The following is a 12,044-nucleotide window of genomic DNA, read 5'->3' on the forward strand; positions in this document are numbered from 1 at the left end:
ATCTACACGGTAGGGACCTGAGTAATGATTCCCTTTAGTTGGTGCCCAGTTTGGTCACGTGATAAGAACTAAAATGAGGCCCTCGCCCAAAAACTAAGACTGCCCCTCCATGATTCCTCGCATTACCGCCATGAATGTTCTCCATTACAATCAGTCAAACGAGATATGCGAGCCACTCACACATTTGCGAACAAGTATACAGGCTTGTCCATTGCCAATCGGTGCTTCCCTCAGGCGAGCATCTGGTCACACCATCACTCATTATCCTGATGATCAGGCCTCATTCGCTTCCTCGGCATACAATGAACCCAAGGGGCAGGACATCTGTGATGTTTCAGATGTAATTTAAAGCAATAGAGAGGATTACTCTTGTTCGACCCATCGACGTCTGGTCGAAGAGTCAAATCTGGGAGATACATTTGATGACAACGAACAGCCCCGGCCTAAGCGGCGCCGTATTTGAGTTGGTTGGAAGCTGCTGCTATTATTTTTTTTCTATCTAATCATGTTAATATCACCCAAGCACAAACGAATTCTCGCTTATTTGTTGAGGAACACGCTATGGAGGCTTAAGGGACTGAGGCCTGGCTACGGCTACCGTGGTCTGTACGTATTTCGTGTATCACGTGACACAGCGACCAAGGCCACGTACGCCGACATTGTTGATAAGGTCCGTGATTAGAACGTTTTGATTCTTCCTGCAAACTTAGTGAGTATATTCCTGGTTATTTTTGAGGAAGGTTGTAACATTTTCGCAGTCGATAGTATTATTCCAATTCAACTCATTCATCCTCGTTTCATGAATGAGAGCTCTGTCGGAAGCAATTTACCCATTAACATTGTGGGCGATCTGCGTGGCAACGTGCCTAACAGGTAGCAGGCACATATATCACGTGATGTGGAGGGGTAAAGCAGTTTTGAGTTAAGTGGAACAAATCCAAGTTGGGCACCTTAAAGTCAATGGCTGCAACAGTTCATCCAGCAAGAGTATCTTGCCACGTATGGTTATCCCTGTCTGATATGTCATCACTGAATCATACTCACATCCTTTTTAACTAGTCTCGATGACATTGAGGAAAATTCTCTAGTTTGCCCTTGCGTTTCATCCAGGCTGTCAGACCGGCGGACATACCTACCAAAACTCTTACCCCTCAAAAGACACTGAAACCACAATAACGGTGACAATCTTAAGTGGACGATAGCACGACATTGCCGTTTGAATACATACTTCAAGCGACAGCAATCAGTTAATTGGCGGTGGCTTATCTCTACAATGCTTCAGAAAATCAAGGCTCGCAGATCCACAACACAAAATGAGCTTTTAGAACTCTGTGAAAGGGAGGCAAGTAGAGTTTAGAGTCTTCTAGAGAAAGATCATGCTAAGCTAATCAGCTTTCTTGCCCTCGATGCACTATTGTGCCTGGACCGACGACAGAAGTTGTATATAAGACTCTACCGCCCACGAATACCATTGCCATTGTCGTTGACATATCCTCATCTGGTGGAGCAATAAAGATTGGGGAATCAGCAAATAATAATCTGGGTGTTGCTGCTGTGGGCAGGGTTGGCACGGAGGATGCAACTGATTTGGTCATTGTGCCTTGGAATGTCGACTGGTGGTTCTACTCAATTGGATCTGTTAGCATCCAATATATTGTCAAGGTACGGTAGTCCTTTCTCAACTTACACATGATCTGGTGTCTTTGGGTGCTAAAATGAAGCGACATCTCATCCGTGACAGGAATAGTTATGAAAGAAAATGATGCGTTGTCGTATGGTTCTGTCATCCATACTTGGCCTGCGATTTGGTCTGACGCAGCAATTGTGCGAGCATCTTCCTGCGTGAGTGCAAACACCCGTCCAGAGAGAATGCCTTGAATCATCAGCTATGATGAAATTCTCTCAGAAATTGCAGACTGACCTTGTCTGGGACTCAAAGAAGTGCCTTCGCCGAGCGTTGCGGCTTCCTCCAATACTTCCGGCGAAAGTCTAGCTTGGAAGCATGGTTCCAATCTTTCCGAAGGCACAGCACAAGAAGGAAATCTCGATGTCGAAGTTGCGGTCTTTTGCGACTGGGCTGCATTGCCAGTCACACTATTTGAGCCGTCATGAGTCTGCTTTGGTGCTTCGAGCTCCCGTGTTGTTTGACTGCGAGTGATTTCTAAGATCAAGATATTAGCTCGAAATCACATTGATATGGGCGCTCGCGACCTTTGGAGTACTTCAGAGCAAGAGCACATATGAGACTGCATTTGAATTCATTCTCTTGCTTTTGAATGGCTGACGGAAGACGAAGGCGTATATGTTCTCTCATGCATCCAATAGTTGTTTGTCCAAGGCCAAGAGCGCAAGGAATGACTAATTCATCATCAACACTCTTCAGAAAATGTCGATAATTGTTTCGCCTCTCGTCAGCCTTGGATTGCACTGCCTGACGAGGCGAACACCTCAGCAAAAACGCATGTTGCAGCTTCTTCTTTTCGTGTTGTTTGAATATCGCCTCAAGATCGGCTTGGGCTTCATGCCGCAATCTTATTGTCTCAATCGTTGACAAAATTGCCGAAATAGCCTCTGGGAGTGTGAGAGATGTGCGTGATGGTTTCCTTCCTGATCGGCTCGTCATTTTTTTCTGTATGATTCGCGTGTTTAGAAGAGAAAGTCGGTGGATTTCCAATGGTTTTTGAGTGGTTTGGGGTTGATGGCCAGGAAACATGACGGTGCGGGGTTGGCTTGGCCTGGCGGCTAAAATGTGGACTTAACCCATCAGCTAGTGGAAAATCACTGGTTAACTACTGGAAAAGCCGCAGAACTCGAGTGGCACTCAAGCTGTCCAGATTTATGCGTGTAGGATCTTCGCACGCACATACTTTTTCCTGCTTCTCTGCCAATGAGGATTCTAAGCGAGGCAGTTCCCATCAGAAAATAACACGGCCCGGTCTATTCCCATTCGAGAGACTTTGATTGAGTTCTCTCTATCTTGGTGCTGATCTTCAATTCAGCCCGACTGGATTTTGACTGATGCCGCAACCAGTTGTGACAGGGTTTGCAATGACTAATGTAGACAAGTAACAAGTCACAATGCTTCGTCTAACAGTTGTGGGGTTGTCAATCAGTCGCCTTGCGATAATATACAATTCGGAGAAGTAAAAAGGAATTTGGTACAGTGATTCCTTAGGGATATTGATCTCAGCTATCGCAATGTGGTAAGCTATAAATTAGACCGTGATCCAATTTTCCCAGGTTGACTTTTCAGCAAACAGAACCGTCTGATACATCGCTTTTCTATTCGAGTTAGATTCTCTTACTTCAAAATGTCTTTGTCAAGCCTGAAGATCAATGGACTCTATATCCTTCTATTCATCAGGGACGATCCGCCTGCTCAGAACGATTTCCATTGGGGTCTCTACCTTCACCGCAACTCCGAGACTGGAGGAACCAAATATCACATCAAACAGCAAGGCAGTGGCTGGATTACTGACCACGGACCTACTGCCGGAGTTTTCAAGTCTTTCCTTCTCATTGGGCTTTTCAGAATCGCTGATGTTCCAATGGGATGGGAAAATCACCTAGACCAGACATTGAAAACTTATGACAATCGCCTGAATACACCTGGAACCACCTGTCGTGTTTGGGTCTTCTGGGTTTTGGGTCTCCTACAAAAGCCAATTGCTGGGAAGACTATCCTTAAGTGCGATAACCTGCAGAGTCTCGAAGCTGAGGTTAAGAACTGGGGCAATGCCAACGCGGCGAGTGCAGCGGAGAATCTTCAGCCAAGGCCATTAGGAGCTTCCACTCTATGTGGGCTTTGAACGAGTCATGGTTCATGGTATGGCGAAATCTTCCCCTTATTCACGGCAGAGCAAGGGCTAACAACTTACTGTAAAGACCAGACTGGCTGCAATGGATTGAGGCGGACCCAGTCTATTCAGCATTAGTCCTCTTGAAAATCTCTTTTGGTGTATATTGAATTGGCATTGCACTTAGTTTATCATGTCTGAATCTCTTTAACCAAGCTCCAATCTTATCTCTTAACCCGGATCTTGAGCAAAACCTATTCTCACGTCTGTTCGTGTTACCCACGTGAAATGAAAATGCAGATGGACGGGCAGTACGTGCACGAGCTAGAGATAAGGACTACTATGTGAGATTAATCACTTTCCTCTTTGGTCAACTGAGTTTGTGCAACACAAGTAAAGATGAACTTGGCAGAACTTGAGAAAGAGCATAAACCATTCGATAGAACTTTGGAAGACAAGTAGAATATTCACCAGTAATAAGAGGCACTAGTCAAGGAAGTCAATGCCCTCTCACAATCTAATTCCTGCATAAAAGACTTCCCACCAAGCTCAATCACAAAGTGATACCACCAGAAGGTCTGTGGCACGAATCTCAACGCTGTTGTGAATTCCCAATATTCAGGATACCAGCCTGCTGATTCCCAATCTAGAAAGCCGGTGATGTGCCCTTTATGGATCATAATATTGTGGTGTTTCAAATCTCCATGCGTAAAGACAATGCGATGGGGTAGTTCGTCTATTTTTCTCGCTCGATTCATTGTCTCGTGATAAACCTTTTCGGACGAAAAACCCCCTGACCAGGCAGGTTCTCTCAAATAATTGTTGAGTTCTTTCTCTGACTTGAACGGCCCTGCAAGATGATTGGGTACCCGGACACTTCTAATGGGCGTTCCTACTATAGAGCAGATTTTTCTTTCGCCCCACGGATTTTCCCAGTTTCTTAAACACGTTAGATACTGATCAAGTTGTCGAGACACCGCCTCTTTCTCTTCGTCGCTCAGTGTCTTGTAAACCTGACCTAACTCCTGGCCAGGAACACGCGTCATCAGAATTGAAACCGGCGCATGAGGACTATCAGTGTGCTCTCCATAGCAGATAACCTTTGGCACGGGTAGGCCTGCTTTCCTAGCAACTTGCATAGCCACAACTTCCTCTAGCCGAGTACCATCAGACCACTTGAGAATCAGCCCGAAAGGAAGCTGAGCGATCTGATTATCGTAGGGAACTCCGACCCAACTGCAATAAGATTTTGAAAACCGTCTGAGGTATGTATGAATGATGCCCCAAATTTGACGGACACGTGGGTGAGTTATGCGAGGAATAGGTGGTAGTTGGTCGCTGAGAAGTGTCGCCCTATGATCCGACCATGAGAAATTTGGTAGTAGCAGACGGGGAACTAGCCACTGTAGCATCTTAGCTATATATTGCAGCAATGATATGAAGAAGGAGTTCAGAGAAGTGTTTGATTATTAAGAGGATAAGAAGCTAGGCCTCAACCTAAGTTCATTGCTGGTATTTATGTCCGACAGTGTCAACTTATCACGTGCTGAGAGGCGGTGTAGCATGTCATCTTAGTCATCGGGATGTCATTCGTTCGGGCTAATGCGCGTATTGTTTAGCCTTTACAACGTGATTTAGAAGACCAAAATCAAATAATCAATCAAGTGCAGTGACACCATTTAGTTAGCACTTCTAATGCTCTCGGTTTCAGTCTTAGAAGTCATCTAGGCAACACTATACCACAATGCCTGCCACGACTCCCGCTACCACGGCCGCCACATCATCTAACACGCAGCACACAGCTACTAGGACAGTTTTCGAGAAACAGAGCTGGTTTACCCTAACATTCCATTTTTCCCGCGTCGCGCGCAGTTCACAGTACCATTAGTACCTAAGAAGGCGGGTTTTGCCTTGCCAGACCAAAGATCCTGACAGTCGAGGCATTTTTGGTGGCTTTGAATAGAGACTGGTTGATAGGGCGAGGCTTTCAACACCGGTCGCTTACCGATTACGTTAGTTGGTTAGTTAGGTCAATCGCATCATGACTCACTAGATAACAACCTATTTATAATAACATCACATGATGAACATTAGTCATGTGATCGTACTTCAGGCTTCAGTGCGGGGCATTCTGGCAGAGATGATACCCAAGACACCTCGAATTCTTAAGCATTGAAATCTGACCCTCCAGTTTAGAAGTGCTCTTCTTCCCACGGCTTACTTTCAACTGTACTTCTCAGCATGGATTGCCAAGTTGCCTCGACTCGCGTGAAGGCCATCATTAGCAAAATCAAAGCACTCATCAGGAACAAGGAAGTAACCGAGGAAGGGAAATCTCGATTAGACTCGGGATGGCAATATGGAGGCCAGAAGATTATAGCAGAGGCCGCCAATCTGAAATCTGAGTTTGAAAAAATAAATGGCAAACATGTATGTTATCTTTCCCTCGCTGAAACCTCGGTCTGACAAACCACACGAAGGTTATAGAATGCAAGGTAATGCATTTTTACAAGAGTGTCGATTTCGAAAACCCGACTGGTCGCCTGATTTTGATACCGGTCAATGGTGACATATCGATCATTCCCGGCGGCCCAATGCTAGCAGACTCGAGCTACTATCTAGAAGATGAAAGATCCCTCATCGGGGATGGGTTCGATGCCATCTTTGTTGTCCTTACTAAGGAATAATGCGAAGTGCTGGAATTTGGATACAAGCTGATGCCAATGACTTCAAGAAAATTTTCTCATGTTCCCAGATAGCTCGAATCCTGAAAGAGATGTCTTACTGTATTATCCATATCTTGCAGAGGTTGGCTGCTATTCCAAAGAGAAGCTTCATTGATATTGGAATACGAAGAATCAATTCCACCAACATCTGGTAAAATCAGTTGCATGAGGGGGTTGAACCTGCTGAGAGAGGGTGCTGTTTCATGCCTTGACTGGGTTTCTGGCATATTGAATGGATCCTCGATTGGCAGAATTTGATTCTCCAACAAGATATTATCTTCGTGAGTTATTCGAGCACGTTTCTCTGGGACGAAAAAGTCATCCTTCGAGGCGCGTTTGCGACTCTGGATGATCGATCTGACTTGACCTGTAGCTTGTCAGTACTGCTTGAGGTCAGTTTTCAATAACTTACTGTCAAACATTGCCAGACATTGAGCTGTCCATTTCTCTTGCTTTTGTGTATCATCTCTCCATTTTGATGACAATATGGCGTTTGCCAAATAAGGCAGATCGTCGTATTTGACACGGCGAAAATGACTGACACTAGGAAGAAGTATCCCCAAAATACCGATGCCTTTATCGATGGTATTGTCATGTTCACTCTGAACCGCGAGGCGTAGGCAGTAAAGCTTGTGAAAAACTCGATATTTGATGCCGTACTCAATGCATCTCTGAGCTCTAGCCTTATCGCGCAATTGATCACTGCGATCCTCGATAAATTCTTTATAGTGAGAATCTCTCCAATCAGATGCGGAAGTGAGATCATCGAATATTCTGTCAGCTCGTGTGCTACCATAAATCCTCTCCTCCCATTCAAGATATTCATCCGTCAACGATATCATACTTAACCCTCCACGAAATCTCTCATCTAGTAGTTTGCCTTTAGGTTCTGCGAGTGAAACGAAATCAACAATGCGTGGATCTTCAGCCATCCAGTTTACTGCTTTTGACAAGAAAGATGTAGGTGGCTCGGCAGTTAATTTGATATATTCCTTGCGATCACGTTCCAAAAAACGAAGAAGAAGTTCGATAGAATGTATCTCGCGTCGGTCATTTGATTCTGGTGCTATTGGAGTAGACCTAGTAGGTTGCTGGTGGGCATTCGGTTGCAATAAAGCTTGCAGCCTATGAAAAGCAGGCTCAAGCTTTGTGCGGTAAGGTAGAAGAATCTCTTTATCTGCATCTCCGATCTCAGATAAAATAGAAGCTGCACGCAGAATGTCTTGAAGCGAACTCATTGTATACACAATGCAGTATCAGAAGGTGTTATTTGAGTTCCGTGGCAAGAGCAGACAATAAAAAGCTGAGCCGACATCTTTAAATCAACCGGCTAGCGCTTGGGCCTTCAATCATTCGACCTAGAGACTCAGCTTCTACCTAATATAAGCCACACGCGGGGTTTCTCGCATATGAAAGTGCAGCCTCGTGATTCCGTGGCGCTTCCAAGGCCTACACCCCTGTCATTCAAATGCTCAGCATTTGAATGACAGGGGTGTAGTGGAGCTTTATCATATCAGATAGTCAGTCCTTCGCCCATCAGAGCTTACTATACGATACCTTCATTTGAAGTTAATCGCCTTTCAAGTATTTTCCAAGTTTTGTCTTAAGCAGTGAAGCGAGCGCCAGATCTTTGGGAAGATATAATTGGCTATATCAACCTTGCAGCCAAATCTGGAAACAAAGCTATGCTTTCGAGCTTTCGACGTTCTTTTTTCCTGGACAAGTTGACAGTACGATAGGAAATAGTAGTTTCTTTACGACCCCGCTCGATTAATTTCTCCAAGCCTAGCCTCCCGCACCTGCTAATATATTGAAAAGCTAACCTTGCTAGCTCGTTGCCTATTCTGCATTTCTACGACAATTACGTACCATTAGTAGAGTAGATCTACTGGCCTGATAACCAGATTCTTCAAGACATGGAGTGGGAGAAAACATAGTCGTTCCAAAATGTATTTGACAAACCTTCAGCTGGCTGACTGCTATACACCTTAAACAAATCCTTAAAATCCGCCTAATGCCCTTCTATCTTAAATATGGACAAACAATGTTTGGGTAAAACAATTCTGAAGCCTTACAATCAGTTACCTGTGGCTCAAGTCTTTCAATGATGGATACAGTCACATCGCCCGCAGTAAGCAATCTTGTTGCTCTTTTTCTTGACCCATAGGATGTTAATTTGAGTTCAGCAAGCTCCTCAAAAAGAAAAACCGCTATTCCGAGGCTCATATGGAGCAGATGACTGCATTGTTTACCTAGGCATATTGCATTCACCTGTATTCGAAGAAGCGCATGTACTACTTCTATATCCTGATGGTCTGAGAAAAGTTATGGTGTCGGACTTCCTGAAGGACGAGGTGGCGAAGGTAGCGGTGGAAAAACAAGGACGGGAGGGTGAAGTTCAGCGAATCAAAGATACGAGAGAATTATTTCCGAACAGACCGTTAATGTGGTAAGGAAACAAAGAAGTCAGCTTTTGGTTGGGCTTCATCCGTCTCTGCTATATATGTTCCTGCTTGTTGTTCTATTTCTGTGTGGCAGAACCTTCATGAGTTTTTAACAATAGAAGGAGTACGGCCTATTGCATAGTCGCAGCGAGTATTCACCTCTATTTACTCAATTTGCTTTAGCGAGATTTCAAGATTTGATTATACTTCATCTTTGGGCAAAGGGATCCAGGAAAACTTTCAATAGGGTGAACAGAGCAGCCTAAACTCAACGTGACCATTTGCATGAGGCTTTTGGTGACTGGGAATCTTATGAAAGCTACGGTCTTTGGCATAGCTAGCATCCTCTCATTTTCGCTTCTACTAGTAACGCTACAGATTAGTGTCTATAAACCATGTAGTCAAGAGCTGTAGATGAGAGTAGTTGTGCAGGCCTCGGTCTTTTAATCCAGAGATCAATTTAGCCGTGCATAGACTCTACATGACCACTTCAGAGAGACAAGGGCTTTAGCTGTGTATTTAAAGCTGGCTTTGTCCAATTTTTGCTTCAAGATACAACATAGGCATTCCAAGATCTGCCCTTGTTTTATTCCTACATAAGCTATATTTCTGTTTCTCATAGCTTGATTATGGTACGTATATGTCTGTCTGTATACTTCAATATAACGTCACTAAAGTTAGAAAAGAAATACGAGATCCCACTCCCCGAAATTTGCCTCCGAAGTGCGGCTGAATCAGTCTTAAAAGCCTTCCAGGTATCATGCCTTAGTCATGAAGCTTTCAGCACTGAAACTTTTCGAAGAAAACTTGATCCCGACATTCAATTGCTTTTGAAGAAATGCCATGAATCTGGGGAAACTGGTATTCACAATAAGGACATCGCACACATATTTGACAATCAATTGCTGTGTGATCACGTCCAAAGCATATCTCAGCACCTTTCACGAGATGTTCTACTCAAACTATCCTTCCTTACGTGGTACTTTGATGCACGTGGCTTGGTCTCTACAGAGCTTCGCTACTTTCTTGCCAAGCCTCTGGACAACTTCGACCTGGTTTTCGAAAATATTTGGCAGAGTCTGGTCAATCGCTCAGAATACCACAAGACAAAGCTGGAGTTTTTTCAGGAAATGATAACCCTTTTGAAAGAGCTCAATACTGCTTTTGTGCATAGGTGTAACGTGATTTATTTTCCTATGTTGGAGGACAAGGATACTGTTTGCTTCCTACAGTCTCTATAAGCTTGATGCTGGAGAATTGGGCTTGAAATATCATGAAATCTAAGACAAATATTTTGGAGATATGTACCTAGTTTTTGTAAATATTTGCAAACTGAGATAGGTGGATTTCACGCTAATACATTAAATCACCTGTGTATGTCATTTACTTCTCCTCTCTTAAGATCGTGGCATTTGTTCCCCTCTCTTAAGTAGACAATTATGATCTCACCTTAGAGGGAGCATTCGCTAGTACTTATCTTTAAAATAATACTATGTGCTTGTTATGTATCATCGATAGCGCACTATGTTTAATTGTTGTATAGTGTCATTAAAGCATGAAACGCTGATCTTTCTTTACCTATGCCTTGCATCGACTGAGGAACCTTAAAAAACCCCAAGGTCCTGATCTCCTCTCCTCCACACAGTAAAGATATAAGAAAGAGAAAGACAATCCTAAATGCATGGAATAAAGTTACAGTCAATCTTACATCTTCAAAATGCCAAATAGTCAAGATCAGAACCGGAACTTTTTTATACTTGGTGACTATATTTTTCCAAAACCACCAGATTTGATAAAAGCACCGCCATCAGAACAAATCCAGTCTCCAGATTTGACAATTCGATCGGTAAATTTTGTCAGCCGGAGCATGACTCAAGATTTTTATATCAATCACCTGCCGGAGGAACCATTTGTTCACAATCCAACCAAACCTCTCTCCAGGTGTTCATCTCTTGAGCTTTTGGACGGACCGTCTTGGTATGACGAAGATAATGGTTCCTACCCTGTCCCTCAGTGCCTTTCTTCAATTGCCAAATTTTTCAAGGACATGCTCGGTCAAATGAAAGTAGGTTTTTATCTCTCTGGATTAAGAGTGACCACTAAGAAGGTACTACAGAACAGCAACATTTCGGGTCAGTCTGGTTAAATTATCGATACCGGTCAGGATTTGGTTGTCGACGAGTTTTTCTATCTCAGACTTTACTCACATGGTACTGGAGAGGCTTTTTTGCAGAGCCTGCGCAGATTGTTTATAATTTAGCACAGCACTGGAAATGGCTATGAAAATTATACCTATTCGCCTATCATGTTAACCGACGTGATCGCAATCTCGTGTTTTAATTTCAGATTTCAGATATTATGAACCCCAGGAACTTTCCCATTAGAATTGACTGTGTTATATTCATGACTTGGTGTCATCATCGAGGAGGTCATGTGAATAGAAAGAGAAATAACATATACATTGGTTGCAAATTCAAACTAAAGTCCTTTCTGTTTATTATGCATGTAATGACTTGCCTGAAATGTAGGGTCAAGTTCCTGCTCTTGCATGTTAATCATACATAGCCCGGGGGCGTAAGGCCGGTCTAGGACAGAGCTAAAATTTATGCTTACGCGCATGACATGTGACTTGCACTAAAATATCTGAGCGTTAGAAAGCACATCAAATGTGTTTACAGAGCTTGCCTTATATGGCTAAACTTTTCTACAGAGATCAACGCCATCTAGTCCGGTAGACTCTTGGTGCTATACTCCTTTAATCATGGCCGCCTGAACTTCTGATGGCAGTGCTGAAGCCGTGACGCAAGATAGTGGCTATGGTTGGCGAGGGTCACCGGACTGAATTATGTTTAAAAGCCTCTTCTTTTCGTGGTCTTTCGAAGATTTTATCATAAAAGTTATCACATGACTGCTGGGTGATTTCAGAAAGTATCGGCTATGGATGCAGCTCTCTTAGGTCTTCTTCTTTATCTAATCTGGCTTGTCCTATTTATTCCCTGCTGCGTTTACTTTCAGTCAAGAAGATTGCAGATTCTCTGGACACCAAGGCTTCGAAGGTTCTGGATCAGATTGGCTCC

General features: G+C 43.6%; 7 protein-coding genes across 7 annotated transcripts; 4 read left to right on the forward strand and 3 right to left on the reverse strand.

Moving 5' to 3' along the window:
* The first annotated feature begins 806 nt into the window (after positions 1 to 806).
* On the forward strand, positions 807 to 1,837 carry BO82DRAFT_33180 (uncharacterized protein). Its single transcript, XM_025633161.1, has 3 exons — positions 807 to 999; positions 1,060 to 1,342; positions 1,393 to 1,837. The coding sequence occupies exons 2-3, from the start codon at positions 1,274 to 1,276 to the stop codon at positions 1,669 to 1,671; spliced, it is 348 nt and encodes a 115-aa protein (XP_025485564.1). The 5' UTR covers positions 807 to 999; positions 1,060 to 1,273; the 3' UTR covers positions 1,672 to 1,837.
* Positions 1,838 to 2,272: 435 nt separating this feature from the next.
* On the reverse strand, positions 2,273 to 2,584 carry BO82DRAFT_242946 (uncharacterized protein; the record flags this gene model as incomplete). Its single annotated transcript, XM_025630806.1, has 1 exon — positions 2,273 to 2,584. A coding segment is annotated over one exon (312 nt), but the record flags the coding sequence as incomplete, so codon positions are not given.
* A 372-nt stretch (positions 2,585 to 2,956) lies between these two features.
* Positions 2,957 to 3,883, forward strand: BO82DRAFT_33262 (uncharacterized protein). The gene is made up of 2 exons (XM_025633185.1): positions 2,957 to 3,203; positions 3,254 to 3,883. The coding sequence occupies exons 1-2, from the start codon at positions 3,199 to 3,201 to the stop codon at positions 3,807 to 3,809; spliced, it is 561 nt and encodes a 186-aa protein (XP_025485566.1). The 5' UTR covers positions 2,957 to 3,198; the 3' UTR covers positions 3,810 to 3,883.
* Positions 3,883 to 5,430, reverse strand: BO82DRAFT_33230 (kinase-like protein). The gene has a single exon (XM_025633173.1). The coding sequence runs from the start codon at positions 5,207 to 5,209 to the stop codon at positions 4,265 to 4,267; it is 945 nt and encodes a 314-aa protein (XP_025485567.1). The 5' UTR covers positions 5,210 to 5,430; the 3' UTR covers positions 3,883 to 4,264.
* A 587-nt stretch (positions 5,431 to 6,017) lies between these two features.
* On the forward strand, positions 6,018 to 6,887 carry BO82DRAFT_360087 (uncharacterized protein). The gene is made up of 2 exons (XM_025636746.1): positions 6,018 to 6,227; positions 6,278 to 6,887. The coding sequence occupies exons 1-2, from the start codon at positions 6,039 to 6,041 to the stop codon at positions 6,482 to 6,484; spliced, it is 396 nt and encodes a 131-aa protein (XP_025485568.1). The 5' UTR covers positions 6,018 to 6,038; the 3' UTR covers positions 6,485 to 6,887.
* BO82DRAFT_33171 (uncharacterized protein) lies at positions 6,693 to 7,804 on the reverse strand. Its single transcript, XM_025633152.1, has one exon. It carries the CDS (start codon positions 7,759 to 7,761, stop codon positions 6,901 to 6,903), a length of 861 nt encoding a protein of 286 aa, XP_025485569.1. The 5' UTR covers positions 7,762 to 7,804; the 3' UTR covers positions 6,693 to 6,900.
* Positions 7,805 to 9,827: 2,023 nt separating this feature from the next.
* BO82DRAFT_264474 (uncharacterized protein) lies at positions 9,828 to 10,121 on the forward strand (the record flags this gene model as incomplete). Its single annotated transcript, XM_025630943.1, has 1 exon — positions 9,828 to 10,121. A coding segment is annotated over one exon (294 nt), but the record flags the coding sequence as incomplete, so codon positions are not given.
* Positions 10,122 to 12,044: the final 1,923 nt, after the last annotated feature.

The sequence above is a fragment of the Aspergillus uvarum genome, assembly GCF_003184745.1.
Source record: "Aspergillus uvarum CBS 121591 unplaced genomic scaffold BO82scaffold_136, whole genome shotgun sequence".
Lineage (NCBI taxonomy): Eukaryota > Fungi > Ascomycota > Eurotiomycetes > Eurotiales > Aspergillaceae > Aspergillus > Aspergillus uvarum.